We start from the raw sequence: 17,985 nt of genomic DNA on the forward strand, positions 1-17,985 counted from the left end.
TAAGAATTTCAAAAGTTTAAATCTAGGAAACTAAAAAGTGTATTCTTTGCATATTTATTATTTAAATCTAGAAAAGTTAAACGAATTTAGTGAAATTTTACATAAAATAAATATTTATTATTTTAGAAAATATCTTCCTCTAATTTAGCCTACAGAAATGTAATGGATGTTGAACATCTTTTGAACTACCCTAACGAGAATAATACAGTTATGGAATCACCTACAGATGAAGATATTATTCAATCTGTAATGAATAATGATGATGAGAATGATCCTGAACAAGACGATAGTAGCATTGTCCACATGTATCGTCAAATGAGGCATTTTAAGCAATGACTACATTATCAAACTATTTGGTACAACACGGACAAAATATTTCGGAAATTATGTTTGCTCTTCAAAAAGTTAAGGATGAGATTAATTTTTGTTTTGGTGGGAAGAAAAAACAATCAACTATAGAATCATATTTTTTTTAAAAATAATTTTGGGTCTAGTATTATTGACTGATTATATATATATATATATATATATATATATATATATATATATATATATATATAAATTCTTGATTTATTCTAATAATTATTGCTTTATATTTTTCTGGGCCTTTAATACTTTATTTTTAATTATTATCTAATGTATTTAGCGAGAAAATTACTTTAATATAATTGGCCCAAGTCAAAATCAGAGAAAAATATTCATTTAGCGAGATTATTATTTTATCAAATATTATTTTATTAAGGTTTTACTGTACCTCAAACCACCTGATTTTAATGGAAGAAGAAATGACGCTCGATAGTCACTTGTGATGGTGTTGGGAAGCATATCTGATTTTACAATATAAATGTAAAGTCAAATTATTTTGTAATAACTAAATTTTAAAAAATAAATAAAATTATCCCTTTAAATTTTATCAAATTATCGGGAAACTTATATAGATATACTATATTAAAAAATATTTATCATTTATAACAATAACATTTTTATTTTCAGTAAACACTTATAATATATTTATAATGTAGTTTTAATGCACATTACAGATAACAATTTATAAAATACCTATAATACAAATTTTATTAATGAATAATACATTTATCACACACTTTAATACACTTATAATATATTATGTCAATTTCTTACCAAGCAAACATAATATATTTTTAAAATACTCATAATACATTTATATCACATGTATAGTTCACTTTTAATACATAGTGCATATTAATCATAATATTGCTATGTATTGCTATGTATTGCTATAAATGATAATAAATAAAAAGTATCGTTAAAATTAATAATTATTTATTATACCGTACTCACTCAAGTAATTTTTTCAATCTAGATTCAGATTTTATTATGAACCAACTTTATATCCGAACTTAAAGTTTGAAACCCTAAGTTAAAAATAAAACTTCAAACCTTCATAATTTAGGCTAGGTCGTAACCTAATTTATGCACCTAAATGTTTGAATTTGAACTACATTCTATTCAAATTTTGATTTTCCACCGGGAAGCTAGGCTTTGATAGAGACCAGCTTTAGATTTAACAGATTTTTCAATTAGGATGCAAACAAAAACACTTTTTTAAGAAAAGGACAATCTTATGTAGGTTCATTATAAGATAAAATAATAATACTGTTTTATTTCTCTAATTAAAAAACACGTCAAGCACCTAAAGAGCCGACAACTAGCACAAACCTATAAATACATCGAGGAACTCATTCAAAAATATATCGTATTATACTTTGTTCCAACTATAAAAAAAGGGCAGTCCGGTGCAATTAAGCTCCCGCTATGCGCAGGGTCCGAGGAAGGGCCCGACCACAAGGGTCTGTTGTACGCAGCCTTACCTTGCATTTCTGCCAGAGGCTGTTTCCAAGGCTTGAACCCGTGACCTCCTGATCAAATGGCCGCAACATTACCAGTTACTCCAACTATATGAGTTGGATAAGAATTGGAGAGACTAAGGTTGCCATATTATTGAGTTTTATGATTCATCGAGCATATGTTATGAATATAAATCAATGTTGCCAATGAGGCAAAAGCTCGGGATATTATAATTTAATGAACTTGTTCAGTTGATCACGAGTTTTGATTAATGTTAAAACTTATGCATGATGGTAATAGAGACACGTTATTTGTTGCTCATCGAGTATAAATTGTAGCTTTTGCTTATAAGACAAACAACAACAATAACATACTTAGTGAAATTTCACAAATTCAAAATATTTCAAATAATAAACTTACTTAATTGACCACAAGTTTACATTATATGCGTGATTTATAACTTATATTATGTTGACTAGCAACATAAGTTCTTTCCGTAATTTTTTCTAAGTTAAGATTATTTTTAAAAAAAATTATTACGTGAAATAAAAACTCTAAATCGAACTTTTGGAGATAGTACACGTCAATTCTTGCTTATCCTCAATGAAATGGGATTTTAGTCTCATTCACAACAAAACTATAATTTGTTTTTGGCTGTCTATTTTTAGGATGATTTATTAGTAAATGAATTTTTTCCTTTCACAACTTATGGACCATTTTATATTATTATTTTTTGAGAATTTTATGATAATATTTTTGTTAATTTTACAAGATATATATATATATATATATATATAATTTTTAAAATTAGAGATAACATTTAAATAGTGAGCTAAAGGGTCATTTGTGCAAACCAACCTATAGTTAAAATTTAAATTGCTAGTAAAATCTGACTATCACTATGGGCCTATGGGCCGAAAACAATAGCCGAAAGGGTAACGACACTCCTTTTATAATGCTCTCACTCAAAAACCCTAGACGCCATAGCCGAGCACCACAGTGGGAGAAGAGCAGCAGACTCGATGGGTATGTTAGTCCATTCACTCTATCTTCTGTTTTATACTCTTTTCGCTAAATCGATTCATGTAGAAAATCTAGCTGAAAGTGAACAATCTGTAGGTTTTGTTTCAATTTTTATTTTTGGGTTTGGAACAGGTTTGTACTTTGAATTATCTCTTTATCTTTGATAGTTGGTCATTTTGTTCTAATGATTTTGTTAAACCACTGAATTTTCACTATAATTTGTTGAACTGAACAAAGACAGATCTAGTATTTAAATCCTATAATATACACATGCATGCCATAATATGGCTATGGTTGGAGAACTTACTTTGGACGTGGGTGGTGTTTCTGTATAGGGTGATTGACTTCTCTTCAAGGGAAAATGATATCTTTTTCTAATAAGCTATGAATGGTGTTTCAATTATAGAGTTTGATTTTACGGAATATGCTGCATTTTCCACTACATTGTTTCCTTTTGTTAAAAATTAGTAAAAGGTAATTTTATTCCAAAAGCACTAAAGAGATGAAATGTGTAAAATATAATTGTTCTTGTATTTTACTCTAAAAGCTGGATAGGTAGAAAGTTTAAATGAGACTTAAGTTGTTTTGGATAGCGGGTGATATTTGATGTTTGGTGGAAATGTAGGGGCTTACACTTATGTGTCGGAGCTATGGAGGAAGAAGCAGTCAGATGTTATGAGGTTCTTGCAAAGGGTGAGGTGCTGGGAGTACCGCCAGCTCCCATCTATTGTCCGTGTGACCAGGCCTACCCGTCCTGACAAGGCACGCCGCTTGGGATACAAGGCCAAGCAGGTACATTTCTGTTGTCGGTTATCTCCATATGTACTTGATGGTAGATAACATATATTATATCTTTTTGCAAGTTGTGTCTAAAATGAGTAGTGAGTTTGGATATCTAGTGAAAATGAAGTTTGATTCATGCACTTTTGATTTATATGTTTTTTGTGTTCATTAGCTGCCTATGAGTTAAGTCTACTGATATTTGTCTCACTGTTGGTCTTATATTTTTTATCTGGGTTATGTTGAAGACATACATCTGTGATTGCCGAGTTGCTTGAAGGTTGTATTGTATGACTTTATTGTTCATTTCTGTGCAGTTTCTAGATGCAAATGATAGAAGCCCATATACATAATACTGTTTCTAATACCCTTTCGTGGAACAGTATTAATGCAGAAATCTTTTCTTCTATCATGTTAAATGATATCTTTTCCATAGTATGGACTACTTCAGAATCGTGATTAAGATCATTATCTTTCCAGGGCTATGTGGTCTACCGTGTTCGTGTGAAACGTGGTGGAAGGAAGAGGCCTGTTTCCAAGGGTATTGTGTATGGTAAACCCACCAACCAGGGAGTCACCCAACTGAAATTCCAGCGCAGCAAGCGATCTGTTGCTGAGGAGCGTGCTGGTAGGAAATTGGGTGGTCTTAGAGTCGTCAACTCTTACTGGATTAATGAGGTATCTGTTCAAACTTTTTACCTATTTCTTGTACTTCCTAGTTCATCTTTTATGTTCTCACATGCTATGCTAGAGTGCAAGGTGAATTGCATTTATAATTGAGATGTGGTAAACCCACCAACCAGGGAGTCACCCAAAGCGATGTGTTCCTTTTTTGACAATGAAAATTTCCTTTTTTTGACAATGAAAATTTAACCACATTGCAAGGTATATTAAGATTTAACTCCGTAAGTTTAGAAGTCTGTGCATCAAGAAATACAGTTCTAATATGGCTTGCGAGGTGGTTGGATTTCTTTTTTGAATATGCAAACATCACTTTGTAAATGGTTCTATTTCACTGACTGAGACTTGTAACTTTTTCTTGTCGCTTAGACTCGTTGTACACTTGCTTAATAATGGGAATAACCTTATTCTTAACCTTATTAATGCAGGATTCTACCTACAAGTACTTTGAGGTGATTTTGGTTGACCAAGCCCATGCTGCTATTCGCAATGATCCAAGGATCAACTGGATCTGCAACCCAGTGCATAAGCACAGAGAATTACGTGGTCTCACTTCTGCTGGTAAGAAATACAGGGGACTCCGAGGAAGGGGACATTTGCACCACAAAGCTCGCCCCTCAAGAAGGGCAACCTGGAAAAGGAACCAGACTCTGTCTCTCCGGCGTTACCGTTGATCTACTTGACCTTTTTGAGAGATTGTCGCTTGCTTAATTTTTTGCATATCTGGTTTTAGCCCCTTTATCTTGAGACATTCAGCTGTTTACAATTTTGAACAACTAGTTTTGTATTGAAGTAATCCATGTTCTTACCGACAGAGTTTCCTGAACTCAAACAAGAGATTCTAGTAAATTTTGTGTTGGAAGTATATCCATTTTCTTTCTGAGGTGGAGTTTCCTGGAAACTCAAACGAATGATTTTAGTAAAATGTGTGTTGAACTATTCTTTTTCTTGCAGACATGGGGTTGCTCTCGAGCAATAGATGCACGAAAATTTGGAGTTCTATACATTGATGTGAAGTGAACAACATAGAAAATAGTTATAGTAGATCGTAATACGTATTCGCGCATAACATTTAAACATTGCATCACACATTTATCAATGCTAATTATGGTAAATTAGCCTGATTTTGTGTAAACCACCCTCTCAGATGCATTTTTCTTACTCGTGTTAAAGATATCCCTAGGTTTCCTCGTCTCTCTGCTATCTAATCATGGTGTTTTAAGCCACCTAACAATTTGCTGTATCTACTTAATGAAATAAATATTGAATCAAAATCCCGCACTATGAAGTAGTTAGTTTTTTAAAGAATATTGTACTATCGGATTAGTTAGAATGCATTATTTCGTATTAATTGGATTATAATATTTTGACTTAGTACGAGATATATGGAACTCTTCTCTTGCTTGCCGTCTTGGTTTGGTTGGAATATATTATACTATCGGATTGGTTAGAATGCATTATTTCGTATTAATTGGATTATAATAGTTTGACTTATAAATATAATATTTTGACCTGTACTAGAGAAAGTATGATGGATAGTTGATAAATACCTTGTATGCAATATTTGCACTAAGAAAACAATTAAAGTTTCTTGCTTTCCCCAAGCCAAAAATTGATGCAACAATATTGTAAATCAATATCCTGCTCTCCTCATGGCTCAACCTTACAGAACTGCTTACCATTTCCAACCTCCCAGGAATTGGATGAATGGTACATTCTTACCAGGCTCATTCATTCTTAGAAATATGATTATCAATTATGTGTAATCTAATCTAATCTATTTTTTTTATTGATTAATGTTTGATCGATGAATCGTGTCATTGACTTGTATACATATCGTCTGATTCACAGATCCCAATGGTAAGTTTTCATGTCTAATCATGGACCTTCTGTTTACAAGCATTTCTAAAGGAATAAAAAAAATCGAAATATTCCTACTCGAATAAAATGTCCTATAGTTTACAATTGTTTTATTAAACAGATCTAACTTTTATTTAGCAAAATCGTATTAAGTAATAATAATAGCAAATTGTTAAAGTTTTTTTGCCAATTCTATCCTCCAATTAAATCTGCAGGACCAATGATGTACGAGGGAATTTACCATTTATTTTATCAGTACAATCCTGAAAGTGCAGAATGGGGAAACATTACATGGGGTCATTCTACTTCAACTGATCTTGTCAACTGGACTATTCATCCTCCCGCTCTTTTGCCATCAGACACATATGACATCAACGGTTGCTGGTCAGGTTGTTACGATTTCGTAAAATTATTACATTTAAGTTTTTTACCTTATTCAGTAGATCGACATTGAATATAAATAAATAACATTTCTTCACAGGTTCCGCAACAATTCTCCAAGATGGTACACCAGCTATACTTTATACCGGAGGCGACTCAAAAAATGTTCAACTTCAAAATCTAGCCGTGCCTAAAGATCCCTCCGACCCTTACCTAGTCGAATGGGTTAAATCGCCTTGTAATCCGATTATTACACCAAATGAAGAGGAGAAAGAATCGTTTAGGGACCCAACCACAGCGTGGTTAGGTCCCGATGATAGGATTTGGAGAGTTGTCATAGGAAATGAAAGAAAAAACAGAGGAACTGCTCTATTATATAAAAGTGAAGATTTTATTCATTGGACTGAAGCAGAGCGGCCTCTGCATTCGTCCAATGAAACTACAATGTGGGAATGTCCTGATTTTTTCCCTGTCTCAATTGACGGGGAAAATGGACTTGACATTTCAGAAATTATTCCAGGAATGAAACATGTGCTCAAAAATAGCGTGGCTCGTTCTTTTGTTGATTATTATACTGTTGGAGCGTATGACCATCTCAATGATATATATACACCAGATGAGGGATCGGTAGACAATGAATCAGGATTAAGATTGGATTATGGAAGGTATTATGCTTCCAAGTCTTTTTTTGATAGTGAGAAGAAGAGGAGGATCTTCATTGCTTGGGTTAATGAGTCTACAAATAAGGAAGTCGATTTAATTAAAGGGTGGTCTGGTCTTCAGGTAATAATTATATTCGTTTTACACTATTCATGTCAGTTTACGTGACCATTTATTTTATTCGTTCATTATTCAATTTTTTTTTTAAAACTTGTCATTTTATCTTTGTATTCACTGTACTATTACAGTCTTTTCCTAGGAAAATTTGGCTGGATAGAGGTGGAAGGCAATTGGTTCAATGGCCTGTCGAAGAAATCGAAACCCTGAGGATAAACCAAGTTGATTTACAAAATATAACACTCGAAGGTGGTTCAAAACGTGAAATTTGTGGTGTCACTGCTGCACAGGTATAATTCTTCCACTGACTTTTCAACCATTAATGAACCGCATTGAATGCAACCCGCTTATTTGACAACCATATTGCTACTTATTATTGTTTCAGGCGGATGTAGAAATCTCCTTCTCAATCCCAACAGGTGTGCTTGAGCAGGCAGAGCTGCTAGAATCAAGTTGGACAAATCCACAAGAGATAGCTAACCAAAGTGGTTCATCAGCCAACATTGGTTTAGGACCTTTTGGGTTGCTAGTCTTGGCCTCAAATAACATTGAAGAATATACTGCAATATTCTTTACAATTTTCAAAAAGAATGACAAGTTTGTTGTGCTAATGGGCTGTGACCAAAAAAGGTACTATCTCCCTCATTTCCTCCCTTTTTGGAAACTTATAGGCCAACGTACATGATATGTTGTATACGTTTTATTTTAATAACAAAATTAATTATTTTTCAACTTTTAGATTCAGAAATTCATTATGAATTTTTTGTAATGCAGGTCATCTGTGGGTCTTGAGTATGATAAAACCAATTATGGAGCCTTTGTGGATATTGATCCTCTTACAGAAAAATTATCACTAAGAACTTTGGTAAGTTTCACTATCAAATCATACAAATCTCCTAATCTTTAATTATCAGGTGAGTATATTGTGCATGTCACTGCATATCACACATATGTAATTATGTATATTAACATACACATTACACATTATACATTGATGTACATGAAATTAATACGTAGATACAACGATGATATACATATATATACAGTATATACCCTATCTCATCAAACTCTCATTTTCTCCCGTTTTACACATCCCCCACCATAGAAAAAAAACCCTCATAAATCAAAAGGATCTATTATTTTTGACTATGAGATATTAATTTTTGTTAGTTGAGCTAGCTAGCTAGGCTTATATTTTTTTATTTTCCTTTAAACAGATTGATCATTCGATAGTAGAAAGCTTTGGTGGAGGGGGAAAAGCTTGCATCACAACAAGAGCATATCCTACTTTGGCCATCAACGATAATGCACATATTTTTGTTTTTAACAATGGATCCCAACGTGTTGACATCTCCACTTTGAGTGCTTGGAGTTTAAACCACGCTCACATCAACTGAATCATTAATTAACAAGTTCATTCATATTCGGGATGATCATTTTCTTCTTACGACTCTGTTTGGATGGTTGTTACGTACGTACTGTTTCATAATATATATGACATTGCAATGTATTATATCATATTATATTATTTTAACGAATATAATGTTTGAATAGATACATAATGTCACAAATATATGCCATTCGCCGTTTTTCTTAATTTCAAAAACTAAATTCTTGGCAGCTTTTGGAAATAGGTTAGAATAAAAATTTGCATGAGTTTTCTTATGTCTTTATAAACCTAGTCATGACTGGACACTAATTAGTACTTTTATCTACATACATGATATCTCATAAGAGTAATAAAATGAAATAATTACACTAGATGGCCATTCGGTCATTTTAATTATCAAAAAATGGCTATTCGATGTATATTCAGTGTTATTTTATTTATAGAATATATCATAATGTTTATTCAGTGTATAACTCATGTATAAGTAATCTATATTGTATAGTCAGTATTTACTTTCTATGACTTTTGCAAGCTATATTGTATAGTCACTTCATATTTCTTGTGATTGTTGGCTACATTATATAAATAAAACATAACTATATTTGTTGTAAACTAATTTAAAAGATTATTGGATATCATATGTACATGCAAAGATGAATAGTTAAAAATTGCTGCCTAATTATTAAATGTAACATCTCCTTTTATTTTATGAGGTACAAGCATATATGTAGAGGTGTCAAATGATTTGGGTTTTGGATAGATCAAAATAGGCTAAGTTAATAAATGAGTGGATTGTCGATCCGCCCAAAAAATATTTGGATTGAAATGAGTTGGGCTAAAAGAAATGTGAGTCATAATCCAACCAGTTCAATTTACCATGTTTTAATAGGTTTATTTGTTTTTTTAAATGATTTTTTAGTACCTACGGTGATAAAATTATGTATTTTTTTTATTGTGGTTATATATAACATATCAAATAAAAAGTATCTTTAAAAATATATTAACAAAATTTCTCATAGATCAATTTAGACTACATAACAACCCAATTTTTTATGAATTAAAATAGAGTAAACAAATAAATAGGCAATTTAACAACTCATCCAAATTTAAACTCAATTATATTTTTATGACTAATTTTACCATCTCGTATATGTTATGATATGATACACTCGATTCAAAGAGACTACACTGTTAACTTTTCGAAAAGGGTACAACTGGAGCTGGAAACAACATGTTACAGTATAAAATAAGTTTGCACGAGTAAATTAATATGCCCAAAAGGGGTAAAGTTTGAAATCTAACAATTAATTTAGCTACCTAATTAAACTGATGAAATTAATAAATGAATGAATCAATCAATGCACGTGGATGTGAACTATTCTAGGGTTTAACTTTCAAATGTAGTATGTACAACTACTGACTTGATCCTTCCTTATACTAAAACAACATTGATTCAATTATTCTAAATTATTGTTAATAGTTTCCAATTAATTAAGATAATTTATTCAATTATATGATATGATTGGTACGCGCAATTCAAAGTACTAAGTAGTAACTTTTTAAAAAAGGAACAACATGAGCTGGCACTAGTAATATAGAAGGGCAAAATTTTGTAACCAAAGTCCAAACAAAGAATTTGTAATTATACTCCCTCCATTCATATTTGTCATTTTTAACGTATAAAAACATATACGTGATATTTTACCTTCAACATTAATTACTTATTTTTCAAAATTAAGACTATACATCAATTAATATAGATATTGTAATAAAATATTTCTTTCTTAAAAAATATATAAAAGTTAAAATGGACAAATAAAAATAAACGGATGGAGTATATCCCCGTTAGTTTTATTTGCCTTATTTATATCTTGTTTCCAAATTTTTAGACAACACTAATCTACTAATTTTATTTGTTTGATTCATCTTACCTCCATGTTTTTATATTATCCAGCTCAATTAGTTTGGGTTCACGCATTGCGTAACTTACAATAACTTTTAATTTGTTCATGTTGGACTTTTAAATTAATGTTCATGGAAAAATTATTGTAAATGTTGACTTGCTTGTTTGATGATGTATACATGCAAGCCATAGGTGCCTAAACATCTATATTGTGGTTTGTTGCTTCATTTTGATTAGTTAGCTACTATTTAATGAGAAAACTACCTGTCCACAATACTGGTTTTGTAAAAAATTGTCTCTTTGAAAAAGCCAAAGACCCTTGTGAATTATTGGTTAAACGAATATTATTTTTATGATAATTAATGCAATTATTATTTGGTATGAGGTACAATGCATATATCACATAAAGCAATAGGTTTCATGATATTATCCTCATTGAAGTGAATTATTATAAAAAAAAACATGATACTTTATTGATTCATTCTTATAGTTTTAATGACCATAAAAGAAATTAATTCAAATGACATGAATAGTTGTTCATGTTGGATTTTTTAACCTTGAAGGAAAAATTAAATTAAATTAAATGTTCAATGACATGCTTCATGATGCACACAACTGATCTATGCCTCACCATAGATATTGTGATGAGTAGTTTGATTTTGATTAGTTAGCTATTCCAAGAAAATAGGAAAACCACATGTTTACAGTAATGCCTTTTAGTCTCTTTCAAACAGCCAAAGCCCCTTGTGAATAACCACCATTATTATTACAATTCAGTAAAATTCAAATATCAAGAACTTAGTGAAAAAAAAAATTATAATCCAAAATTGATAAACTAAATTTTTTGGCACCGCTCATGGGTTAAAATTCAAATATCAAGAACTTAGTGGAAAAAAAAATTATAATCCAAAATTGATAAACTAAATTTTTTGGCACCGCTCATGGGTTAAAAGAATATCTTCGAATCGAGTCAGACTAGATTGAGATGCATATCAAATAAATCCATATATAGTTTTATCATGATGGCAAGTGGCAAGTGACAAGTGGCTAGTGGTAACTACTAACAATATTTTCTCTATCGAGTGAATTATGAACTCCATTATTATATTACCAGTATGGCAATATATGACCAATCCAGATCTGAATGTTTTATGATTTTCACATTGGGACACTTACCCAAAAATCAGCTTTGGCCTACAGAAAAAAGTGACTGATTTATTCCACCTGGTGACCCCTTCAGACCCTCAGCTGACAGACAACACTCTGTTTGGCAGAACAGTTAAAAAAAAACAAGTGTTAAAAGAGTAGAACTCAAAGAAAACAGAAGAAATCATACTAGCAATACACAAAAAAATGACATTCAATGGGGTATTGGTGGTGTCAGTGGCAAAAGTTTCAGCAGAAATTTGGCAGCTGCTGGCATGTTTGCCAGAACCGGTAAGCAGTCAGCAACTGTTGGATCTTGTTATCTGTTTTCCTCTTCAACAGATAGGTCGCTTAGCTATCTATGTCTGCACTTTCCTCTGTTTTCCTTATAATCTTTATTCCTACCAAACTTATTCTCACACTACTTCTACCTCATCATCATATCATCACGATTATGATGATTCTTCTGTTTCTTCACCATCATCTTCTTCTTCACGTCTGGGACAGAATTGGGTTGATTTTGACTTGATCATCTGATCTCCCTGTAAAGTAACTTCTTTTAAGCATTTGGTTGCAAGTACTTAACCATCAACAGGAATTTTATTTTTTCTGAATGTAAATTGTCAATTTGAGTAGACCCTTTTCGTTTTTTCTCCTCAAGACATGGTTGATTCAGTTATCTGTTCATTAGTAATGGTTTTGGTGAAATCACTTTTATTTCTATAGCAGTTGTCTTATGTTAAGGTGCTGATGTTGGATCCTTTTGGATGATGATACTTTCTGCATCATGGGTTTTCCAAAATGTTATGAAGCTTTCCTTCTTATTTCTACTAATAAAAGTACGCATATTTTTTTTGTTTGTTCTTAAGCTAGAGTTGGAGGTGTTTTTTCAGATCCTTGTACAGTCATAAAGAAAGAGTAAATCATCAGCAATATTTTAATGGTAAATTTTGGAGATTATGGTAGCCGCTGCCTAGCTTAAGGGTGGGCTCCAATAATCAAACAACTTGTGTGATCATCTGTTGGATAAATGGTCTTCATTTGTGGTACTATTGTTTTTCTCAATCCATCAGTTTGATTTTGATACTCAATTCAGCATGAAAATTTTATCTTATTTGTAAAACAACACGAAGGAATTTAAGAACTCATCATTTGGTCAGTTTTTGGGAATTCAGATTTGTTTTTCCTTAAAATAGAATATCATGCTCTGGTTCTCTATATGCATCGAATCATACTATTTTTCATTCAGGCTACATCCAAATCATGCAGTTTATAATAGACATGAATGACACAAGAAAAGATAGAAAGAGCAGGTACTGATAAAGAAAGAGAAACCAATTACATGAAACAGAGGAATAACTTCAAGGACTAGTAAGTGGCAGAACATACTGATGATCCTTACTGTAGCATAACTGATATCCTCTCCTTTGTAAGCTGTCTTGTGTCAAACAGGCACAATAAATTGTAATCCATAAAAAGTTTGCAACTTTTATAGGAAATCTTGTCTGTGAAATCATTTCCCAAGGACAGTGAGTTACTGCTACTTTTCTGTTGAAGCAAACTTTTGTAACAGGAGTTACCTGAGAATCTGCCAGCCGTGCAGCCTGTCCATACTATGGAAACTTGATCCACCTCCACATATACTGCTTCCAGTTTCTGCAACAGAGGATTAAATTAAACCTTTCTATTTACCACTCACTGAAACTTCTGAAATTAAAATTTCTATCCATCTCAATGTAGCATCTTGAGATTGTGCGATTCTTGAGGATGACTATATTCAGGAAAAAGCTCTTCCAATATTGACCTTTCCAGCCATTTATCGGACCATTGATCTTCCTGCCATTGCATGTCTTCATTTTTCTTATTCCCCATCCATAAATTCCTCCTAAAATATTCTACTAATTGGTTTCCATAATGCAACTCAGTATGAAGTAGCCACTGATTTAGTGCACCAGTTATCAGTTTTGCTATATTTTATTGCCATCACATTCTTCCAGAATTCATCCCTACTCATCGTACCTCCTGTGCCATTTGAAGAGCAAACTTTTGTTGAGCATTTCATATTTTTGATTCCCATACCTCTACTTCTTTTATTCTTGGATACTATGGGCCTGTCGGTCGTCCTACTAAATGCTGAATGCATTCCTTTCTTCTTAGAATTTCATCCCCCATAAAGTCAGGTTATTTTATTCAAAACCCCTTTTCAATATTTGCAGATATGGGCAGTAAAGACATCCAGTAGGTAGGGATGCCATTCAAAACACTACCTAATCAGTATAAGGCTTTAGGGTAGTATGATCAGAAAGCTAACTTCAAGTTAACTTAGGCAGGACAGTGTTGCCTTCTCTTGAACTTTTGTCCATTGTGACTCTGTACTACAAGTGGCTGATGAAGATTACAGTAGCTGCAATAATGCAGACTCATTTAAGCATGCCAAGATGGGAACCAAGATTGTTTTTGATAGATTAGGGCCATTTCAGTTTATCAGCATGGCTGGTACATAGCAAAAAGGACAAAGTCGAGGTAGAAGTCATGTCTGTTCAGCATAGTTCAAATGCTAAGCCTGCAGCCCTAATCCCAGTTCACGCTAATTTTCTGCCTGTGGTCATGCTCTGGAAACCATCTCCAGCAAGTGGAACTCCAGTCCTGAAGGTTGCAAACTTGCAATAATGGGTGGCCAAATCAGAACAAAAATTAGCTCCAGTGGAGCTCCAGTCATGAGATTAGATATTAAGCTCCAGATGTCTATCCTTCAAACCCTTATCTCTAAAATCTGAGCAAAAATTAGCTCCATCTTAATCATTGCATTCTTTTATGTTCATATGTTCATAAATTATGGAAGAGTTCCTAAATGTCTATCCTTAAAACCCTTCATCTCTAAAATCCGAACTAAAATTAGCTCATAAATTATGGAAGAGTTCATAAATGTCTTTTTTTGGGTTGAGATGAAATGCTCACTATTAGTGGGTTTTATGAACTCTTCTATAATCTATTAAAAGCGAATGAACACAGTTGGATGCTAATGAATGCATAGTCACCACACAGCACCAAAGCCACGTTTTAATAAATTCTGCACACAAGTATCAGAGCAGTCACCAAAAATCCTTGCAAGAACATACTCCATCCTTAAAATGGTGAAATCTGTTCGCATCTCTCAGAATTATCTCTCGTCCTGTGACTTTAGCAATTAATTTAATAGCAGAATGACAATCACCACAAACTCGAAGATTTTTCATTACTCGTATAGGCATACCTTCAGGCAATTTAAGAAGTCCATAGGCCACAGCTAGTTTCTCACTGTGATAATTCAAGCTATGCAACTTCTCTTCTTCCTCCACATCATGCAAAGCAAAGCTTCCATCAGGAATATATCCAACTTCTCTTAACATAGGGCCCAACTTTTCTAACATTTTGATAATTGAATCATGCTCGGGATGGGGTGTGCTCTGTCCACCAGTGAACATATGCACTCTTTTGTCTGCCTCAAGCCAACTACAACCAGGTGATTTAACCACTTCCCTAGACTGCATCGACTTCCTAAGTGAAGCAACATCAGCCCACTTACCTTTGGATGCATAAATATTAGAAAGTAGGACATAGGGCCCAGAATTTTGGGGTTCAAGCTGTAAAAGTTTCTTTGCAGCAACTTCTGCCAAATCTAGGTTCATATGCATCCTACACGCACCCATTAAAGAACCCCAAATAATTGCATCTGCTTCTACAGTCATTTTGTTGATCATATCCATCGCCTCCTTCAATCGACCAGCTCGACCAAGCATGTCAACCATGCAAGCATAATGTGCAGTTCCTGGCTCCATCTGATATTTTGAATTCATGGACTCAAAGATATCTTGCCCTTCTTTCACTTTCCCAGTGTAGCTGCATGCAGATAAAACTCCAACAAAGGTAACCTTGTCTGGGGTAATACCTGATGAACACATTTCTCTGAACACTTCTAGAGCTTCATCTCCTAATCCATGTTGAGCATAACCTGTTATGATAGAATTCCACATGACCACATCTTTTGGAGAAAATCTGTCAAATATTAATTTGGCCTTGGCGAAGTCACCACATTTGATGTACATCGTGATTACTACAGAAGAGACATATATGTCATCAGCACAGTCGGTTCTGATTAACTGTGCATGTATCTCTCTACCATAATTAAGACTTGCAAGACTAGCACAAATTGAAAGTATGCTTATCAACGAAGGGAAATTTGGCCGATATCCTTCTACTTGCATTCGATGAAACAAATCCAGCGCCTCTAATTCATATCCTTTCCTTTCGTAAACCTTGATCATTGCACTCCATGTTGCATCATCCTTCTTCTTCAAAAGATCAAATACCATCCTCGCCTTAGCAACCTCCCCATTCTGTCCTATTCCAAGAATTATGGCATTACAAGCAGGAGTTGTTCTAACAGGCATCACTTCGAAAAGCTTCCACGCCTCTTCAAATCTACCATGTTGCACATAGCTTATTATAATTGCAGTCCATGAGATCTCATTCTTCTGAGGCATGACTTCAAAAAGTTTTCTAGCAATATCCAGTTTACCATTTTGGGCATATCCTGATACCATGGCTGTCCAAGAAACCACATTCTTTTTTGGCATGTCATCAAAGAGGTCGCGAGCCTCATTCAGCTTACCTTCCTGACAATAGCCACATATCATATTAGTCCTCGCAACTACATCCTTTACTGGCATCATGTCATAAAGCCTTCTAGCCTCATCAATTTTTCCTTCTTGAATCAACCCACCTAACATCACAGTCCATGACACAACATTCTTTTCAGGCATTTGCCAAAACAGGTTTTCCGCTTCCTCAACCAACCCCTCCTCAACATACCCTCTGACCATAGCAGTCCAAGAAATGACATTTCTTTGGGGCATTTTGTCAAACACTTCTCTTGCTTCCTTCACCATCCTATTCTTTACATAACCTGAGATTAACCCATTCCAGGAAACAATGTTTCTCTCAGGCATTTGATCAAACAGACACTTTCCTTCATTGGGTTGGTGATTTTGGAAATACCCAGCGATCATAGAGTTCCAAGAAGTTACAGTTTTGTTGGGTATTTCATCGAACACCTTTCGGGCATTCTGAATTCGGCCCAAACGAGCAAATTGGGAAATCTGAGAATTTGATGCAATTGCGTGAGTGTAACAGTAATTCCGACATTGAACAAAGAATAAGCGGTGCATCTATGAACCAAAGCTTTGTTGGAGTCTTGGTGAGCAGGAAAAAACCTGAGCACAAACTATCGCATTAAGAAGTAGTACTTTAGGCCCGCGAAGGTTGTACTTATGGGAACTAAGGTCAAGTTAGCAGAAGGAATGAAGTTTGTGGTGTTCTATTTTTAGTCCCTCCTAGTTTTAAATTAAAGTTTATAGTTAAACACTTTGGAGCCATGTTAATTTTTGATTTCTGCCATTTTAGTCCAGTTGGTTTTGTTAGATGTGGGGCGGGGTGAGGACAAGGTGTGTGGGTACGCTACTGCTCATAACACGTTCCTAACTAAAAAAAAAGTATAGAGATAAAATTTGATAGACTATGAGCAACTCTCGTTGAGGTAATTGTATCTACTCCTGAATTCATGCATTGATTTTGCACCTTCTAATATTTCGGGTTTAAAATTCTCCTCACGCTTTTTCCATTATGATTTTCTCTTTAAGAACATTTGCCTTATCGGTATCAATGATGAGGAGGAAATAATAACTAATTATGATTCTTGATTCAGATAACGTCCTAAGCATTGGAGCAATCGGAGCAACAAAAAATGTCTAGACAACGTTTTTATTCCTAAGTTGAGCTTTCTTGTTAAAGGAAATCGACATACCAATTTTCATCGCATTGGAGCAATTTAATATATGGTTTCACATTTTATATCATTTTTTAGCTTACTTTTTGTATTGATCGATATTGAAATACCGTGAGAAATAAAATGCGAGTTTCATAATTTGAAGTACATTTCTTGAATAATTTATTAGCATATATATTATCCTCTACTTATAGGTGTGTGAATTATATCCAGCGATTGAAATTTCAATATTATAACATGTGGAGTTTGATAAGTGAATTATACATCTTTTTTTTTTTTTAATAAATAGAATTACTTCTGATAGCAATTATTTAAGGGTAATAAGTTAATTGCCACTAATTCATTTCATATACTTAAATATTGTGATGGATAATTTTTTTTTTTAAATAAATT

General features: G+C 33.4%; 3 protein-coding genes across 3 annotated transcripts; 2 read left to right on the forward strand and 1 right to left on the reverse strand.

The window, feature by feature from the left end:
- The first annotated feature begins 2,742 nt into the window (after positions 1-2,742).
- LOC129899652 (60S ribosomal protein L15) lies at positions 2,743-5,176 on the forward strand. The gene is made up of 4 exons (XM_055974665.1): positions 2,743-2,853; positions 3,476-3,642; positions 4,111-4,308; positions 4,740-5,176. Exons 1-4 carry the CDS (start codon positions 2,850-2,852, stop codon positions 4,983-4,985), a joined length of 615 nt encoding a protein of 204 aa, XP_055830640.1. The 5' UTR covers positions 2,743-2,849; the 3' UTR covers positions 4,986-5,176.
- Positions 5,177-5,824: 648 nt separating this feature from the next.
- Positions 5,825-8,863, forward strand: LOC129899678 (beta-fructofuranosidase, insoluble isoenzyme CWINV3-like). Its single transcript, XM_055974701.1, has 7 exons — positions 5,825-6,021; positions 6,387-6,560; positions 6,653-7,335; positions 7,461-7,619; positions 7,715-7,959; positions 8,104-8,194; positions 8,547-8,863. Exons 1-7 carry the CDS (start codon positions 5,964-5,966, stop codon positions 8,724-8,726), a joined length of 1,590 nt encoding a protein of 529 aa, XP_055830676.1. The 5' UTR covers positions 5,825-5,963; the 3' UTR covers positions 8,727-8,863.
- A 5,643-nt stretch (positions 8,864-14,506) lies between these two features.
- On the reverse strand, positions 14,507-17,125 carry LOC129899661 (pentatricopeptide repeat-containing protein At1g56690, mitochondrial-like). Its single transcript, XM_055974676.1, has one exon. The coding sequence runs from the start codon at positions 16,973-16,975 to the stop codon at positions 14,861-14,863; it is 2,115 nt and encodes a 704-aa protein (XP_055830651.1). The 5' UTR covers positions 16,976-17,125; the 3' UTR covers positions 14,507-14,860.
- Between the last annotated feature and the right edge of the window lie 860 nt (positions 17,126-17,985).

This window comes from Solanum dulcamara, chromosome 8, assembly GCF_947179165.1.
Source record: "Solanum dulcamara chromosome 8, daSolDulc1.2, whole genome shotgun sequence".
NCBI classification, from domain to species: Eukaryota; Viridiplantae; Streptophyta; class Magnoliopsida; order Solanales; family Solanaceae; genus Solanum; species Solanum dulcamara.